At 43.1% G+C, this 19523-nt stretch overlaps 1 protein-coding gene across 1 annotated transcript in view; it reads right to left on the bottom strand.

Moving 5' to 3' along the window:
- MYO1D (myosin ID) overlaps window positions 1-19523 on the bottom strand; it is a 363696-nt gene that overhangs the window by 229702 nt on the left and 114471 nt on the right. Inside the window, exons 7-12 of the mRNA XM_069602865.1 lie at window positions 17338-17454; window positions 14889-15092; window positions 12769-12914; window positions 12569-12683; window positions 6245-6415; window positions 1918-1988 (exon numbers count right to left, since the gene is read on the bottom strand). Coding sequence (XP_069458966.1) covers window positions 1918-1988; window positions 6245-6415; window positions 12569-12683; window positions 12769-12914; window positions 14889-15092; window positions 17338-17454 — 824 coding nt within the window. The remainder of the gene's footprint in view (window positions 1-1917; window positions 1989-6244; window positions 6416-12568; window positions 12684-12768; window positions 12915-14888; window positions 15093-17337; window positions 17455-19523) is intronic.

The raw sequence follows: 19523 nt of genomic DNA, 5'->3' as shown, positions 1-19523 counted from the left end.
AAGCATGCTAAGTGTAGCAGACTGAAAAATGCCTCCCTGGAAAGAGGTGCTGTGCTGTGCTTAGCCGTTCAGTCATGTCTGACTCTTTGTGACCCTATGGACTGCAGCTCTCCAGGGTCCTCTGTCCATGGGGATTCTCCAGGCAAGAATTCTGAGTGGGCTGCCATGCCCTCCTCCAGGGGAATCTTCCCAACCCAGGGATCGAACCCAGGTCTCCTGTGTTGCAGACAGATAGATTCTATACCATCTGAGCCATCAGAGAAGCCTTGTCAAATTCCCTGGAAACTGTGAATATTACCTTGTATGGTAAAAGATGTGATTACATTGAGGATCCTGGGAGAAGAAACTCATCTTGTGTTATTCAGGTGGGCCTTAGATGCATTCACAAGTGTAGTTTTAAAACAGAAACAGAGGGAGATTTAATACAGACACCCCAAAGAGGAGGTGGCAATGTGATGATGGAGGCTGAGACTGGAGTGATACAGCCACAAGCCAAGGAAAGCAGGCAGCCACCAGATGATGAAGAAAGCAAGAAACAATCTTCCTCTAAAGCATCTAGAGTGTGGCCCTGCCAGCACCTAGATTTCAAACTTGTGGCCTCCACAGTGGGGTGTTCCTGATGGCTCAGACGGTAAAGAATCTGCCTGGAATGCAGGAGACCTGGGTTCAATCCCTGAGTCAGGAAGAACCATGAAAGAATACATTCCTGTTGCTTTAAGCCACCAATTTGTGGTCATTTGTTATAGAAACCCTAGGAAACTAAAAGACTAAGGAAGTTATATGTTTTTAGTTTTATTTTCTTACCAATTTCTACTTTTATCATACTGTAGCCAGAAAATGTAGCTTGTGAGAATTTTACTTTTTTGAATAATATGTGAAAAATCATATGGGGAAACTGGTTTTTGCTCATATAGTTACCCAACTACCAACAGTTCTTCATGTATAGTGATGACTCTCACTTCTGGGCCTGTATGCCTGCTGTCTCTCTGCTTGGAATGCCCTCTCATCTCCTTCTTTTCCTAATTCTGTCTTTCACCTAAGCCTCTTTTACTTTCTAGACTCATCTGGAATATCACTTCCTTCAAGGCTTGGCTACACTCCTCACTCTTGCAAGGCTTGGCTACACTCCTCACTCTGGGTTAATTATTCCTCCTCAGTGTTCCCACAAGGCTTTTTCCTGGTGGCTCGGTGGTAGAGAACACACCTGCCAATGCAGGAGATTTGGGTTCAACCCCTGGGTCAGGAAGATCTCCTGGAGAAGGAAATGACAACCCACTTCAGTATTCTTGCCTGGGAAATCCTATGGACAGAGGAGGCTGGCGGGCTACAGTCCACGGGTCACAAAGACTTAACGACTAAACAACAACAAACAACAGTGTTCCCACAATGCCCTGTGTTTCTCCAGTTTGACCCTTTCCATTCTGCACTCCAGCACTCTTGCCTGGAAAATCCCATGGATGGAGGAGCCTGAGAAGCTACAGTCCATGGGGTTGCAGAGTCGGACACGACTGAGCAACTTCATTTTCACTTTCATTATAATGACTTATCATGTATCTGCCTGCATCCTCCACTAAGCTGTTAGCTTCATCAGGGCATAGTCCATGTTACTCGTCTTTCTATCCCAATTCCTAACATACTTCCATGGTTTATTTAAGCATCAGCTGATGCTGACCGAAGGTCAACTATGCCACAAACTGTGTATGGCCACACATGATGTGTCTTTAACAAATGTTTGAAAAGCAAGGAATGAATGAAGCTATGCCAATGTTTTAAGTGAAGAAATTAAAATATATTGCCATCAGAAATGGCTGGAAAATGCAAACAAATAGGGAAATAATTTCTATTTCCCTTGATTGTATCTTCTGCAGTGATGTTGCATGCAAACCACCACGTCAGGCACCAGAGTGAGATACTCACACAACGTCCCCTGCATAATGTCGAATTCGAAAATCTCGATCAAACTCCAGGATTTTGTCCGAGGCGCAGAGCTAAGAAATCAAGAAGGAAGAAGATGATCTTGAAAACAGACATTTTCACTTTTCTAAAAATATATTCCAACTTAACAGGAGAGGATAATCACGTCACAAATTATGATATCATTATGAATGAAGTCCCAGAGTGTGGAGGTTTATTTAATTTGGCAAATGTGGCAAAGATTGAGAACTTTTCCCCTCAAAGTGCCTAGAGCCAGACTGCATTTCCTGGCCACCTTGGTGACTGGGAATGGCCGGGTGACCAGGCTCTGGACAATGGAAGGTGAGTGTGAGAGGATAAGGCTCTTCAAGGTCAAAGCTGGTAAGAAGTGGGTGATTCTCCTCTGTACTTTCTTCTCACCTCCCGCTAGTTGGATGCAGAGAAGGATAGTCCTGAGGGGATGGAAGAGCCTGAAGATGGGAGAAGTCTGGGACCCTGGGAGAGAAATAGACTTCTGCTGTCTATGACACTTAAATCTCAGCTGTTAACACAGCCCAGCCAACCTTGACTGATAGAGCCTCTCTCTCCTCCATGTCCCACTTAAAGAAGACCATTTTGAGGATTTGCCATCTTCTACGCATGGACATCTCATTCAATACTCACAACTGATATTTCAACTAAGGATTATGGATTCTCTTTTACATATATGAAAACTAAGCCACAAACAGGTTAGGTAACTGGCCCAAGGTCCTGTAGCTGATAAGCGGTAGCTTTGGGAAGAGTCCTTGGGACAAAATACCATGTCTGTACTCTGCTATGTATACATCAGCCTGGCTCACCCGTCTTCTGCTAAGCTGGGACTCCAGGTCTACCACTTCACAGATCAACCTTCTGCAGCTGTTTCTCACTGAAGAAGACCTCTCTGAGAAGGAAGTTTTTATAGAGCCCTGGATCTCTATAAGTTTCTGCAATTTCCTTATTACAGAAGCACTGAGATTCTTTGACCGCCCTATAAAGGATCACTTGATATTCTTTAGGTTCAAAAGCGGATGTTTAAGAATCTATAACTATTGGGACTTCCCTGGCAGTCCAGTGGTTAAGACTTCATTTTCCAATGCAGGGGATGTAGGTTTGCTCTCTGGTTGGGGAGCTAAGATTCCACAGTGCCTCACAGCCAAAAAACAAAACAAACAAACAAAAAGACAAAACATAAAACAGAAGCAATATAAAGACTTTAAAAATGGTCAACATTAAAAAAATTAAAAAAAAAAAAAAGAATCCATAAGCATTGAGTATGGTTACATAGAAACATCATTTGGCTTGTCATGTTAGATAACAAACAACCCCAACCAGGATGGTGGGTTCTCTGTGGATGTAGACTGTTAAGGGAATAATTAGCCTATTAATTCAACAAATTAATAATTACAGGAAGCTAGAGTCAGACTTCTGAGGTTGCAGTCTTGTCTCTACCATCAATATGCTCTCTTTCCTTCAGTAATCACTTATTGTAGAGTTGTTCTAGAGGTTAAACCAACTATGGAGAACAAAGCATCTAACATTCAGAGGGGTCTCTGAAATATTTAATTCCCCTCTCCTTCCCTCTCTCTTATCAACCACTTTTACAAAACCCTTCTACTTATAAAGCTCCCAAAGGAAAAGGACTCAAGAGACATCTATACTAATTGAATATTCTTACATTTAGATACTGCAAGTTCTTAACTGATCTAAACATAGAACTTTTTAGATTTTTCTTTACTTTAAAAAAAAATAAAACCTATTTATCATTCAACTTTACATGTTAACAATACTTTTAACAGTAATTTTATAGATTATTGGACCATCTGTCTGCCTCTGCATAACTTAAATGCCTGACAAACAGTTTAGCCCCTAAATAAACACAAACCAGAAACCTCTTCTTTAACCTGCCAATAAAAGTAGTTAATCATTAGTAACCAATAATGAATTAAAATACCTGCTGTGACATACAGGATAATAGCATTTATTTAACAGAAAGGTTCACAGTGATGAAAATATCCTGACAGCTTGGTTATTTCATTTCTTTCCTTCATTAGGCAAAAATCCCAGAAAAGAACACACAAAAAATTTCCATCTCAAGATTTGTCTGAGAGATGCTGCTGCTGAGGGAGAAAGGAGCCACCTGGTCTGAAAGTTGGGAGAACCTGGGCTCCCACATTAAAGAAAAGAAAATTTCCATTTTCACAGATAAATTACTACTTAGCCTATCAAGTCAGTAGTTACTGCTTAAAAGCACTGCATGAACAGCTTCTCCTTTAAATATTTGGTTGATACATTCAGGTACATAAATGGCCAAGGTGAAGCATAACAAAATGAAGCGATTTCTCATGTAAGAATCATAGTTGTTTATCTAATCATATGGAGAGTTCCCTGTTTTAGTTCAGAATCCAACATTTCCTAAGATTTATTTGGTATGCTCGTGACCAATCCAATTCAATTTGATAAACAAGGATTGTCTACCATGTGGTAGACATAATACAAAGCGAATCTCCAGAATCCGAATTATGATTATAAAGGACATTTTTACCCAGCCCCTCAGAGATGGGACATTTGCCCCATCACTGTGCCATCTTTAAAAGTATCACTCTAAATAATTCACGTGGCTTCTAACTTTGCTTACTGTTCTGTCCCCAGCCGTCAGGATTGTACCTGGAAAACGAGAGGTACTTATTCAGTATGTGTGTTATACACAGGAAATGACTGGAGGAATAACTCTAGCTGGAACCCTAATGTCAAAGCCCAGGCTATAGGGACTTTCCTGGTGGTCCAGAGGTTAAGACTCTACGCTTCCAATGCAGGGGGTGCAGGTTCAATACCTGGTTGGGGAACTAAATTCCACATGCCATGCAGTGCGGCCAAAAGTAAAAATTAATAAGATCATAGTATCTGAAAGCCAACTTAGAGCAGGCTACAAGTTAGTCTTCAGTAATAGAACAAGGAGAACGTTTCAGAAATAAAACTGGTCTAAAATAAATATCAGCCAGTAATCTATTTCTTGACAATTTGTGCTTTCTCTAGTTAACTGTGGAATCTTACTGTTCTGATTACATAATGTCAAAAGGGACAAAGTTGGAATATAGATTTATTCATATTAAAAAATGGCAGGGTGTCATAGATTTACATGGAATTATGGAGGAGCAGAAACGTTTGCCCCTTTCTTCACGGAAGTGAAGAAGCACAGGGCCTGTTTCTCCTTCAGCTTACGGTTGCTGGACAAGCCTGTATTTATAGGGAACACCTGGGGATGATGGTGTGTCTCTCCTAGGACAAATATCATGGTAAACATACCATATGCAAGGCACAGCACAAAGGTCTGATAACCACAACTGCCACCAGTTATAGCAATATGATCTGTTTGTAACATTTTTAGAATGTGAAAAATAGGGAGTTAAAAAGGACACCCATTTATTTAAGGAATGAGTTTCCTCGTAACATGAGAATTTCACCTAGAATTTCTCATTTTCAAGAAAGTCACATAGTCTGAAGAACTAGAGCAGAGCACACATACTGTATTTTTATAACTGAGGATTACAGTAAAAAGTCATGGACAAAAGCTATTTTCAGGGGCCATAATCATCGGATGCAGGGGCAAAATTCTAGCACATGAACAAGGTCTCTGTACCTATTGGTTATAAATGACATCATGCTTTCTAAAGAATTGTGTTCATTTTTCCTATTTCTAGCAAATTGAGTAGTCTAGAGTGCCCTCTCCTGGACATTATGATTTTTATCAATCACATCATCCCATAAGAAGGCTGAGCACCAAAGAATTAATGCTTTTGAACTGTGGTGCTGAAGAAGACTCTTGAGAGTCCCTTGGCAACAAGGAGATCAAATCAGTTGATCCTAAAGGAAATCAACCCTGAATATTCATTGAAAGGACTGATACTGAAGCTCCAATACTTTGGCCACCTGATGTAAAGGGCTGACTCATTAGAAAAGACCCTGAAAGCAGAAGGAGATGACAGAAGATGATATGCTTGGATGGCATCACTGACTAGATGGGCATGAGTTTGAGCAAGCTCTGGGAGAGGGTGAAGGACAGGGAAGCCTGGCGTGCTGCAGCCCATTGGGTCATAAAGAGTTGGATGTGACTGAACAACAACATCATCATCCCAATAAACCAGAGAGGCAGAATTTATCCACAGCAATAAATCATTCCAGGGATGTTTATGGCCTTTCATACTCGTGTGGACTTTCTTGTACCCCAACATAAAAATTCACTTGATTCTGTCAAACAATGAGGAAAATCGTACAGATCAAAATGAGAGGATGTTCTCGTTACACACGGTACCTTGCGGCTGGAAAAATGACCGTGTTTGCCCAGTTTACTGTTAAGTGCTTCTAGGAACATCTCATCAGTGACTTTGCCGACGTTCATGCAGGCATCATCCAGGATGGCAATGATCCCCTTGTGCTGCTGCTCCACCAGGTCCACGATGATCTGATTGTTGAAGTAATCAATCTGGAGGACACAGCAAAGAGCCAGTTACAAACGGGACGGGGACCAGGCGCAACACCAGTGCCTCCACGTGCATCAGGAGTTCAAGTCACTTTGATGTCAAATATGAAAATCACAATCAATGAGGCTTCCCTGGTGGCTCAGACGGTAAAGAATCTGCCTGCAATGCAGGAGACATGGGTTCGATTCCTGGGTTGGGAAGATCCTCTGGAGAAGGAAATGGCAACCCACTCCAGTATTCTTGCCAGGAGAATCCCATGGACAGAGGAGCCTGGCGGGCTACAGTTCATGGGGTCACAAAGAATGGGACATGACTGAGTGACTAAAACCTTCAATGCTAAAATGAGTACACGTTCTAACAGAGGTTTTTTAAAAGATGCATTTATTGACTTTGTATCATAAAACATTTTGTCTTGGGAGTTCCCTGGTGGTCTAGTGGTTAGGATTTGGCACTTTTCACTGCCATGGCCCTGGTTCAATCCCTGGTCAGGGAACTGAAATCCCACAGGCTGCACAGCTTGGTTGAGATTTTCAAAAAATTCCCTTAAATGAACACAGTAAGTCCCCTACAAATGAATGAGTTCCATTCTCAGAGTGGACTTTGTAAGTCCAACAAAGTTAACCGAGGTACCCAGCTAACACAATCGGCTATATAGTACTGTACTGTAATGGGTTCATAATACTCCTCACATAAATAATACACACACACAAAATGAACAAACACAAAAAATAAACATTGTTCACCTTACAGTACAGTACCTTGAAAGTATAGTAGTACAATAGCTGGCACACAGGGGCTGGCATGAACGTTTGCATTTTTAAAAGTTTGCAACTTGAAGGTTTGTATGGAGGGGACTTACTGTACAGCTCAAGGTGAAAATTATAAAGTAGATAATGTTTCTTCCTTCACTAAGTCTTATTTTAATCCAGTCTTCATACCCTGCACCTAACCTTAATCCTCATACTCTCAATCTGTTGGCTGTTAATCACAAGACCCATATTCCACTGTGCTGTGTTGAATCACTCAGTCATGTCCCAACTCTTTGTGACCCCATGGACTGTGGTCCGCTAGGCTCCTCTGTCCATGGGGATTCTCCGGGCTAGAATACTGGAGTGGGTTGCCATGCCCTCCTCCAGGGGATTTTCCCAAGCCAGGGATTGAACTCAGGTCTCCCACATTGCAGGCAGATTCTTTACCGTCTGAGCCACCAGGGAAGCCCCCATATTCCACTGCTGCTGCTGCGGCTAAGTCGCTTCAGTTGTGTCTGACTCTGTGCGACCCCATAGATGGCAGCCCACCAGGCTCCCCCGTCCCTGGGATTCTCCAGGCAAGAACGCTGGAGTGGGCTGCCATTCCTTCTCCAATGCAGAAAGTGAAAAGTGAAAGTGAAGTCACTCAGTCGTGTCCGACTCTTCGCAACACGAAGAGTGGACTGCAGCCTACAGGCTCCTCCATCCATGGGATTTTCCAGGCAAGAGTGCTGGAGTGGGGTGTCATTGCCTTCTCTGCCATATTCCACTAGGTGCCAACAAATAACCTGGAAGTATTACTTGATACCTAACTTGATGAAGTTAAGGTGTTACACAGAACTTGCATTTTGAGTTACATGACCCTGGCTGACCAAAATGCCAGAGTGTCTTCTACAGTTTCCCAAAAGTTAAAAAGCATATATGGATCTAACACGGTTTTTCAGGGTACAATATAAAAAATTTAATCATCAGATATAAGGATCCATAGAGGGTAAGAATACACTTTTCATTTGGTTCCACAAGCTGAAAAAAAGTTATAAACAACTTCTGAAACTTTCTCTACTTCAAGACATACAAGGCATGTATAATAATCCTCTTCTACACCTGTTTCATCTGATGAAAGTGTGAAAGTGTTAGTCACTCAGTCGTGTCTAACTCTTTGCAACCCCATAGACTGTAGCCCACCAGGCTCTTCTGTCCATGGAGTTTTCCAGGCAAGAATACTGGAGTGGGTTGCAATGTCCTCCTCCAGGGGATCTTCCTAACCCAGGAATTGAACCCGGGTCTGCACTGCAGGCAGATTTTTTACTGGCTCAGCCACCAGGGAAGCCCGCTTATCCTGACAGCTTGCAGCATATATATCACTTACTCAGAGATAAAGCACGCATGGGCCTGACTCAGGCAAGCTGTGCCATCATGTAAAGATGGGAAGTCTATACACTTTAATCCTGTGTGTTGATGTGTTCCAGATCATTCAGGAGGTACCTGATCTGAGAGTTGTCTCCATTACCCTCTCTAAAGCTGACACACTCACAACAGATGATTACTATATCTCATGGATCCCTGCTCAATGATATTTAAAAATCCAAGGGCTCATGCCAGCTGTGGTTTTCAGCTCCACCTCTATTTCCAAGCCCTCCTCTGCATTCCATGAACTCAAAGTCTGCAAGCTGGGTGGTTTTTACTTTTTTTATATTTTTCTGGTTTGTCTAAATCAGCGATCCTCAATGGATTGTGACTTTCTCCTGAACCCCTAGGGCATCTGGCAATGTCTGGAGACGTTTTTGATGGTCATGACTAGGAGGAGTCCAGGATACTGCTAAACATCCTACAATGCACAGGACAGGCTTGGTACAAAATGTTAGTACAGAGACAGGTTAGCTCTGGTCCAAGTATTTACTTTTATTGTGGGCACTTTATTACATTTCTCATCAGGGAAAAAAGTTATTTGTATCTTTGGAAAAAATATTCTTAAAATGTTCAAAAAGTAGGAACTCTGTATTAATCAACATAGCTGAAATCTTAGACTTTGCAACTATGTAATTAAAGACTAAGTCTTTTGTCCTTAAGGACAAAAGAATTAAGTTTCTCAAATTCCAGCTGGCTATCTTCAAGTAACTAGTCTTTGCTGAAGAGTCCACCAGCTTTTGGTTCACAATTTAATGCGGCTTTAAGCATTGCCTAAAAATTGTGGTTTCTAAATCAGGTTCTTCCAGCAACCTGGCATTCCCAAGAGGTTTCTTAGGGGATGCAGGAGACAAAGAGATGGGGTAGAGTTTTTACTTTTTATTTTAAATTCATTTTTATTGGAGTATAGTTGATTTACAATGCTGTGTTAATTTCTGCTGTACAGCAAAGTCAATCAGTTGGATGTGTGTTAGTCAATCAGTTGTGTGTGACTCTGTAGCCCGCTATGCTCCTCAGTCCATGAAATTCTCCAGGCAAGAATAAATACTGGAGTGGGTTTCCATGACCTTTTCTAGGGGATCTTCCCAACTTAGGGATTGAACTTGCGTCTCTTATGTCTCCTGCATTGGCAGGCGGGTTCTTTACCACTAGCTCCACCTGGGAAGCCAAAGTATATCAGTTACATACACAGATATATTCACTCACTTTTAGATTCTTTTCCCATATAGATCATTACAGAGTACTGAATAGAGTTCCCTGCGCCATACAGTAGGTCCTTATTAGTTATCTGTTTTATATACAGTAGTGTGTCTGTGATGCTAGAGAAGATTCTTGAAAGTCCCTTGGACTGCAAAGAGATCAAACCAGTCAATCCTAAAGGAAATCCATCCTGAATATTCACTGGAAGGACTAATGCTAAAGCTCTAATACTTCGGCCACTTGATGCGAAGAGCCTAACTTATTAGAAAAGACACTGGTGCTGGGAAAGATTGAGGGCAGGGGAAGAAGGGGGCAACAAAGAATGAGATGGTTGGATGGTATCACCAAATCAATGGACATGAGTCTGAGAAGACTCCAGGAGATAGTAAAGGACAGGGAAGCCTGGCGAGCTGCAGTGCAAAGAGCTGGACACGACTTATCGACTGAACAACAACGAAAAATGTGTCTGTTGATAAGTTTGGGGGTTTTAAAGGAAATACTTGCCCAGAATAGGGATTCTAATTTGGGTATTCAGCCTGTCCTCAGTAACTGTTACCCTTGAGAGAGTCTTCTGCTTCCTCTAGGACATATTTCTTTTGGTTTATTTCACTAAGAATTGTTTTAAAGGGCTTTTTTCCTCCTTTTTCATATGTTTGGAATAGCCTCCTGCCATTGTTGACTTTTCCCTTTATCAGCTATGCCTGTGGAATTTGATGTTCTGATTGTTAAAGGATATTTTTGACCAGTATCTCTGAACCACATCTGAATAACAAGTTTTATGATTAAATTTGTTACAAAAACCTAAACCCTAGTTATAATTGTGTATTATGAGACACAACAGATTCATTCTATGAAAGCTGCATATTAACTTTACTGAATTACATGTTACATATGTGATGAGAATTCACTCTTTAAATCAAAACTGTAGGCAATCCTATTAGAAAGTAATACTACACCCTTGGTTTATTTACAAATAGGTAATATTTATACTAATATATTTGAACAAAATTTTTTATGGTATTCTAATATATAACACAACGGAAGGCAAAGAAGAAATTTAAAGCAGAAAAGCTAGTTATTATACCAAATATATACATATATAAGATATAAAATATGTAATTATATATGTATGTTTCTAGTATCTACTTTTCATGAATCAGAGAAGATAGCAAGTAAGAAGGTGGGAAGGAATATAAAAGTAATTTAAATACAGCATTTCAAATAGGTTTTTACTGCTTACACTGAGTATCAGAAAACAAATATGGACTTCATTGTTTATACTTGGCAAAAGGATAAACACAGAAAAAAAAAGGCAACTCAGAAGTTTTTGAATTTTTTAAGTCTGGTCTCAAAATTTTTTAATAATAAAAATTTCAAAGAAAATTACAAGGTTCCATTTCTTTCATGAGCAGGAAGTCTAACGGTCCTGGTTTTGGCTGTGATCTGTGGGACTGCACCCTGCATCCGTCACACTGTCTGCCTACGTCTTATCAGACTAGTGACACATACGAAGTTCCCAGAGAGCCACGTGAAGAGCGGCGGAAGCCCGTGTGACACAACGGAGACTAAGCGGAAGTCAGAGTTATCACAGCGGCCTTCACGCGCTGGTTTCAGGGAATATGACAACAAAGGGCCACCGAGCTCACCAAGCAGAGGAAGGAAAAAGGAGGAATAAGAGCAAAAAAGAGAAAGAAGGAAGGAGAGGAGACTCGACTAGGAAGCCAAGCCCTGTCCACGGACGGCAGAAGCTGCTGCTATGAATAACGTGAAAAGGATGGCTAAAGTCAGACAGACAGACGTGAGTCAAGAAGCCATGTGTTCTTATGGGATAGCACAGACACCTGGATTCAATATCCTATGATAAACCATAATGGGAAAGGATTTCTTAAGAATGTACATGCTGCTGCTGCTCCTAAGTCGCTTCAGTCGTCTCCGACTCTGCGCAACCCCATAGACTGCAGCCCACCAGGCTCCCCCGTCCCTGGGATTCTCCAGGCAAGAACACTGGAGTGGGTTGCCATCTCCTTCTCCAATGCAGGAAAGTAAAAAGTGAAAGTGAAGTCGCTCAGTCGTGTCCAACTCTGTGTGACCCCATGGACTGCAGCCTACCAGGCTCCTCCATCCATGGGATTTTCCAGGCAAGAGTACTGGAGTGGGGTGCCATTGCCTTCTCCATATATATGTATAACTGAATCACTTTGCTCTACAGCAGAAATTAACACAACTTTATAAATCAACTATACTTCAGTGTAAAATATTTTTTTCTATCTATATAAGATGATGAATATTCACCAAACTCATTGCGGTAATCATTTCATGATGTGTGTTAAGCCAAATTGCTATACTGGACAATGTAAACTTACACAGTGCATGTGAGCATGCTCAGTAGCTAAGTCGTGTCTGACTCTTTGTGACCCCATGGATTGTAGCCCACCAGGCTCCTCTGGCCCTGTAATTTTCCAGGCAAGAATAGTGGAGTAGGTTGACATTTTCTCCTCCAAAACTTATACAGTGCTATATGTCAATTATACCTCAATAAAATTAGAAAGAAAAAGCAAAACAAAACAAAAACCTATGGGGTATCAGCAATCAGGTGAACATAAGTTTGCTGATTTTAACTCAGCCTTTTCTGGGTCCCAGAGAGTTGATCAAATTAGAGAAACCCCATCTGTCAACCCTGAAAATGAATTGTATGTACATACCCCAAAAGGAAAGCTAAGGGTGCTGTGTTTCAAGCACCCAAAGAGATCAGCAGACCCCTAGGATGCTAGAAGTTGGCTTTATCATGAATCCACTCACATGCTTCCAGGGGATCCCTTCCCGCTGGTACTCCTCCTGTTCTTGCTTCAGGACCAGCTGAATAAACAGCTGCTGGAGCTTCTCGTTGCAGTAATTGATGCAGAACTGCTCAAAGCTGCAAGAAAAGGAATGAATCAGGCTCCAACAAATTTAAAAAAAACAACAGAACAATAGGGTTTTAGGTATCTTCTCCAGTTTACCTGTTGTTGTCGAAGATTTCAAAGCCATAGATATCCAAGACACCAATAACAGTGTTCTTGCCATGGACGGTGGTGTCTGAGTTCTTGACCGCAATAATATCATTGATGCGGGAGACAATCCAACAGAAAAGGCGCTCGTATATGGCCTGTGATGACAATGACCTCATAAATTCTTGCATATTGGAAATGAGTCCTCTGTTTGGATTTTTTAAAAATTATATTCATTTGCTTATTTTGACTGTTCTGGCTCTCTGTTGCTGTGTGGGCTTGTCTCTATTTGCAAGGCACGGGGGCTCGTCTTTGCTGAGATGTGTGGGCTTCTCATTGCAGAGCACCGCAACCCCCCCCCCCGCCCCACCCCACTTCACTGTGGCACAAAGGCTCTAGGGCACATGGGTTTCAGTAGTTGAGGCATATGAGCTCAACAGTTATAGCTCCCAGGCTCTAGAGAACAGGCTCTATAGTTAGGGCACACTAGCCCAGTTGCTCCACGGCATTTGGGATCCTCCCGGACCAGAGACTGAACCCACGTCTCCTGCAACGGCAGGTGGAATCATCCACTGTGCCACTAGGGAAGCCCTGGATTTGTGATAAGTTTTAAATTCTTGTTGACCTCCTCCTTGCCACTTAGCATAGCTGTTCATCCTCTAAGCTGAAAAATGAGAAATACAGATCATTTTCTGAAAAATCACATGACATTTGCATGATGTTTGGATGGTGGTTATTATTGGTCACCATGTGAGCTATATTTCAACAAAATTCCTTAGGTGTGTTTCTGTGACCTGGTAACACCAATACTTTGCTTACTGTCTCGTATAAGTCACTTTGTTGCTTTATTTTAATCTCATCAACTATAAAAAGCAGAGAACTAATGAGTTCTATATTCTATGGATTCTAAATACACAAACATTGATTTATAATGCTAAATAAAGATCTAAGCCAAAAGGATAGCACTTCAAATTCCTTGAGGTTCAAATGCCCAAGAACACACACACCAACACGTAAGGACAAAGGCACCACAGACTTGCACACATTCATATCCTGATACAAATGTGTCCTGCAATGTCTTTCCTTAACATCTCCCTCCAGATACCCGCTCTGTTCAATTATACATGTCCAGACACACGACCTCCACTCTTCACCTATCTTCCAGCCGCTCCAGTCTTCATTTTCTCTCATTTTCTTTCTCTCATTTCTTTCATTTTCTCACTGAAATGGCTCATCAAGGACCCCAAGCACCCCTCCATGGACACTTTCTCGTTCCTCCATGTGGACATCTTACCCGGTTACTTGGCAACACTCAACCCAGTTTCCCACTCTTGCCTTGAAACTTTCTGCCCTCTAATTCATGACATCACACGGTCTTAATTTGCCTCTTATTTCACCGGCTGCTCCTTCTTGGTGACCTTTAGTAGGTCTTCCCTTATTGTTCCTCAGTCACTAATTTGTGACCAGCTCTGCGACCCCATGGACTGCAGCACGCCAGGCTCCTCTGTGCTCCGCTATCTCCCGAGTTTGCTCAAATTCACATCAATTGAGTCAGTGGTGCTATCTAACCATCTCCTCCTCTACCTGACCTCTAAAAGCTGGAGTTCCTCCTGGTGCACTTCTCTCCCTATCTCCTCTTTTCTGTGTCATTTCATACAACAATAAAGAACAGTGATACGATGTTTCCCCTTAAAAGTGCCATCTGAACGCAAGCTCTCCTCTGAGCTCCAGGTCCCGTGCCTGCCTGCCTGCCTGACAGCACTCTTGGACGTCTCACGGCCATCTCAAACTTCTGTCTTGTCTGGACTGCTGATCTTCCCACCTCCCCCAAACTTCCTTCTTGTCGTTTAGTCGCTAAGCCATGTGCAACTCTATGGACTATAGCCCGCCAGGCTCTTCTGCCCATGGGATTTCCCAGGCAAGAACACTAGAGTGGGTTGCCATTTCCTTCTCCAGGGGATCTTCCCCACCCAGGGACTGAACCTGTGTTTCCTGATTGGCAGGTGGATTCTTTACCGCTGAGCCACCCTACTTCTAACCACCAATAACTAGAAACAGAAACTTAGGGATTCATTAGAAATTTTGGTGCCAGAGCCCTCACAAGGCCAACAGGCGGCCGGTTAGACGCCCACCTTGGCGAAGGCATCCCTTCCGTAGCTGGCTTCCTGCTCTGTGTGCTGCTTGTCAATGACGTCACGGCCCGTGGCCACCGTCCGGTAGAGGAGGGCTTTCTCCACCATGTCTGTCTTGGTGGACAGCAATTCCGCGATGATAGACACAAGCCTGCCGTCTTCAATCAGGGTCGTGTCACCATCCACGACAAACTTTAAATTTCCCTGTATCAGAAGAGAAAAACCAAGACACACCATTTCCAATGAGATTCTGGAAAACAACGTCAGGGCAAGATTTGCCAGTGTGACAGAATTCCCAGGGACCCTGTCTGTAGCACCTATCTCCCTAAATACATTAATATCTCAACACATAAAAATCGAGGGCTTCATCCATTTTGTCCTGCTCCAGACACTCCTCTGTCTTTCAATTTTCAGTGTGTGGTTTTGATGGATGGAAATTTTATATTTTTATGCAGTCAAATCTATGAGTCATTTGCTTCAGAGTTTCTCTTTCTTTGGTGTCATGCTTAGATCATTCCAACTCTGAAGACTTGATGAATATTTAATAGATTTTTCTATTCCTTTTACAGTTTTTCCCCCTCATATTTAAGCCTTGAGTCCAGCTAGAAGGTATATCAGTATAAAATAAGAATCTAACTTTATTTTTTTCAGATGATTACTTGCTCCAACACCATTAACTGAACAGTCTAAGCTTTTCCTCCTGATTTGAAATATAACCTTTATTATACATTAATTTCCACCAATTTTTTGAGTCTATTTATATTTTACTCATTCAAGAAACAATAAATACATATTAGCCAGCTACCAAGTGTCCAGCACATGAACTAGTCTGTTGACTAATCTGGTGCTGAACTTATGCAGCAAGTTTTAAAGCACTGTGGCTTTTACTATCATTTTAAATGGCTGGAATTAGTTGTGTCTCTTTCCCCCAGCTCCCCCTACCTTACTATTCTTCTTTAACACATTTTATTCACTTTTGTTACATGTTTATTGTTCTAGTAAGTTCTAGGATCATTATGTCAACTGAAAAAGAAAAATTCTTCTTTGGATACTGAAGCATTATTGTCACACTGTATTTATAAACTAGTTGAAACAATGAAATAATTTAGAATGTTAAAGTCTTCCCAGTCAGAAACATTTATTTAAGAGATTGTTTACATGTGGCTATGTAACGGCACCCCACTCCAGTACTCTTGCCTGGAAAATCCCATGGATGGAGGAGCCTGGTAGGCTGCAGTCCATGGGGTCGCTAAGAGTCAGACATGACTGAGCGACTTCACTTTCACTTTTCACTTTCCTGCATTGGAGAAGGAAATGGCAACCCACTCCAGTGTTCTTGCCTGGAGAATCCCAGGGATGGGGGAGCCTGGTGGGCTGCTGTCTATGGGGTCGCACAGAGTCAGACACGACTGAAGCGACTTAGCAGCAGCAGCAGCAGCATGTAATAGTTTTCATATCGGTCCGGAGCATTTCTTTCTTTTTGTTGTTGGAGGGGCCCTCCACTGAGTCTTTGCTGTTGTGTGTGGGCTTTCTCTAGCTGCAGTGAGCGGGGGCTACTCTTCATTGCTGGGTGCGTGCTTCTCACTGCGGTGACTTCTCTTATTGGGGAGCACGGGCTCTAGAACGCAGCCTCAGTACTTGTGGTGCACGAGCTTAGGTGCCCTGTGCGTCTGGGATTCTCCTGGACCAGGGATGGAACCCATGTCCCCTGCATTGGCAGGCGGATGCTGGACCACGAGGGAAGTCCCAGGTCCTGTGCATTTCTGATTCCCTTAGGATTAATCTCCCCACAGGAGCGTGAAAAGTCATTTTTATTCCAGATTTGCATTCACGTTGTCACTCATTTACCACGGAGGTTACATGTTTATTATGTTTTCAAGATCTCTAATAAATACAGACAGTAATGAAAAGACTCCCACTGACAGTTCTTTACTTCTGAGTTTAGTGTGATGTGTGGAAAATGACTTGTGCTGAAGTGGTCAGGGTGGCCCATGGTACTGGCTGTGCTTTTTGGGGGGTGGGGTGGGGGGTACTTTTAAGCCAGTCATTCATTCCCAATCTATAAAATGAGACAATAAAAATCCAGTTCCGGAAATCTGTGATTCCGGTTCAAATGCCATTAGACGTTTACTCTGTTCAAAAGATTTGAGCTTATTCCATGGGTGGTCATATCACTGCTGAACTCTTTTACCTTTGAGAATAACCAGTCCAAAGCCTAACATACCAAGAAGGCAGTGAATGAAAGCCAGAGTCTCAAAACCAACAGTGGCTTGGAAAATCCCTCATACTATTATAAAATGATGCAGGAAACTACAGATACAGTAATTTCTTCAACATGTCAGAGAAGTTTTCTCTACATAAATTACTTTTTTACAAAACCCCAAACCTTCTGAAAGAACATCTGAGCTCCACAGGGAGGCGATAACTTCTGAAAGGCGTTCCCACTCACCAAGTGAAGAATAGCAGCCAAGATTTTATATGCTGTTTGAATCTCCTCGGGTTTGAAGCCAATTACTTTCATGGCATCGGCTACTACTTTGAATTCTGCAGCATCATTGATAGACGACTGGGAATGAAAACAGGAAACTGAGGTCACAGACATTTCACTTGAACATTAACATACAAAACCATGAGACTAAAGTCAAGTGTAGCCAAGGTCTTGATGCCTTTGGAGTAAGTCACTGAAGGGATGGGGAGTATCCAGAGAAAATAAAACGATCTCAGGGGCAGCAATATAAGACAACACCCGCAAGGCCCACTTCTGTGTGAGAGCCGCCATCTCTTATAATAAGCACCAGGCACTTTTCTGGAAGCTTCAGTGAAGGAGCAAGTCCTGAGTTGGCTCAGAGAAGCTCTGGGATGAGTGGAGGACGTGGCATGAGACGTGAGACCACAAATGGAAACTCTGACTGAAGGAGCCTCCGAGACACATGTCTAGCTACTGTTGTCTGTGGCTTTTGGTTCCACAATTAGTCTTGTTCAGGCTGGGAACAATGCTCCCACGCTGGTCTGGTCAGGCTTCCTACTTCAAAGGTGAGGAAGAACACTCCCCACCCCACCCCCAAAAGCCAAGTGCCCTGCCTCGATCATTCGGCTAGCTGGGAAACGGTCTGGGAATATGATCTTGCTTTTTCAAGCATTCTGTAAACATTCAGTATGTCAGAGATTCTCGCTATACAAGAGGGTTCCTGTAGAAGGAATGTTTACATCTCTCCCCCGAGTTTCCTGGGGGCTTCCCAGGCGGTGCTAGTGGTAAAGAACCCGCCTGCTAATGCAGGAGACATAAGAGACATGGGTTCGATCCCTGGGGTGGGAAGATCCCCTGGAGGAGGGCCTGCCAACCCACTCCAGTATTCTTGCCCAGAGAATCCCATGGACAGAGGAGCTTGCTGGGCTACAGTCCATGGGGTCACAAAGAGTTGGACACAACTGAAAGGGCTTAGCACACACACCAGCCGCTACTTGAGCAACTTGAGTACCTCACACCCAAGTTTATATGTTGAAATCTTAACCTCCAAGGTGATGGTGTTAGGAGACGGGGCCTCTGGGAGGTGTCAGGTCTTGGAGATGAAGCCCTCATGTTGGGAAGTGAAGTGAAGTCCGACTCTTTGTGACCCCATGGACTGTGGCCCACCACGCTTCTCTGTCCATGGGATTTTCCGGGCAAGAGTAGGGTTGCCATTTCCTTCTCCACATGTAATGTGTACCCTTATAAAAGAGACCCCAGAGGTCTGTCAATGACAAACTGGTGCTTGCCAAGGGAGGGCCTCTGCCATCTGCCTCTGTGGGGACTGAACTCTGTGCAGCTGCAGCTGTTGACCTCTGCCATGCCCTGAAGGGAGTTCGGGGTGGACAACAGGGATGGGGCACCTTATACTCCAGGGAAACTGGTGGAACAGGTCTTTACATAGTTATCTCAGGAGCTGATTTCGTGATCCCAATCCTTGCATCTCCTCACACCAAAGAGAAGCACAAAAACCCTTCATGGGGGCATCAGCTCCTCGTGACTGGCAGAAACCCTTCTGTGAGATATTGACCTTCCCCCACTACCTCTTTGGAGCAGCTTCTCAGAGCTCTCTCCCGGGATGCAGTCCTCATTTTGCCCAAGTAACACTTAACTCCCAGCTTTCACGTTGCGCATCGTTTTAAGTTGACAGATCCCTGGTCCTTCTGCCCTGTGAGGACACGGCAAGAAGGCACCACCCTTGAACCACAAAGTGGACACGGACTCTGCTGGGGCCTTGATCTTGGGCTCCCCAGCCTCCAGAGTTATGAGAAATCAACATTTCTCATATGTTTATGGTATTCTTGTTGTAGCAACCCAACTAGACTAAGACGGGGGTTCAAAGACTAATTGCTTGCCTTGATCTGTAGCCCATTGGAAATACAAGGGTGTCAATAAAATTCACAATAAAGCAATGATAACCGCCCATCTTGGGAGTTTCCCCAAAGCAGTGGCTGCGGAGAGTCTTATCTTTCCTCGGTGAGTTTCTGTCTTGGCTGGGACACAGAGACCTGGCCTGATGCTCGCCTGCTGAGGAAGATCAGAGGAAGGGGTCCCCTCTGCCTGACGAGCATGTGTTCCTTTAATTCCAGGACACAACCAGGCAAACTCTTCCCCCTTCCAGCTCTCTG

Source organism: Ovis canadensis, chromosome 11 (assembly GCF_042477335.2).
Source record: "Ovis canadensis isolate MfBH-ARS-UI-01 breed Bighorn chromosome 11, ARS-UI_OviCan_v2, whole genome shotgun sequence".
Lineage (NCBI taxonomy): Eukaryota > Metazoa > Chordata > Mammalia > Artiodactyla > Bovidae > Ovis > Ovis canadensis.
This window is presented reverse-complemented; position numbering and strand designations above follow the sequence as displayed.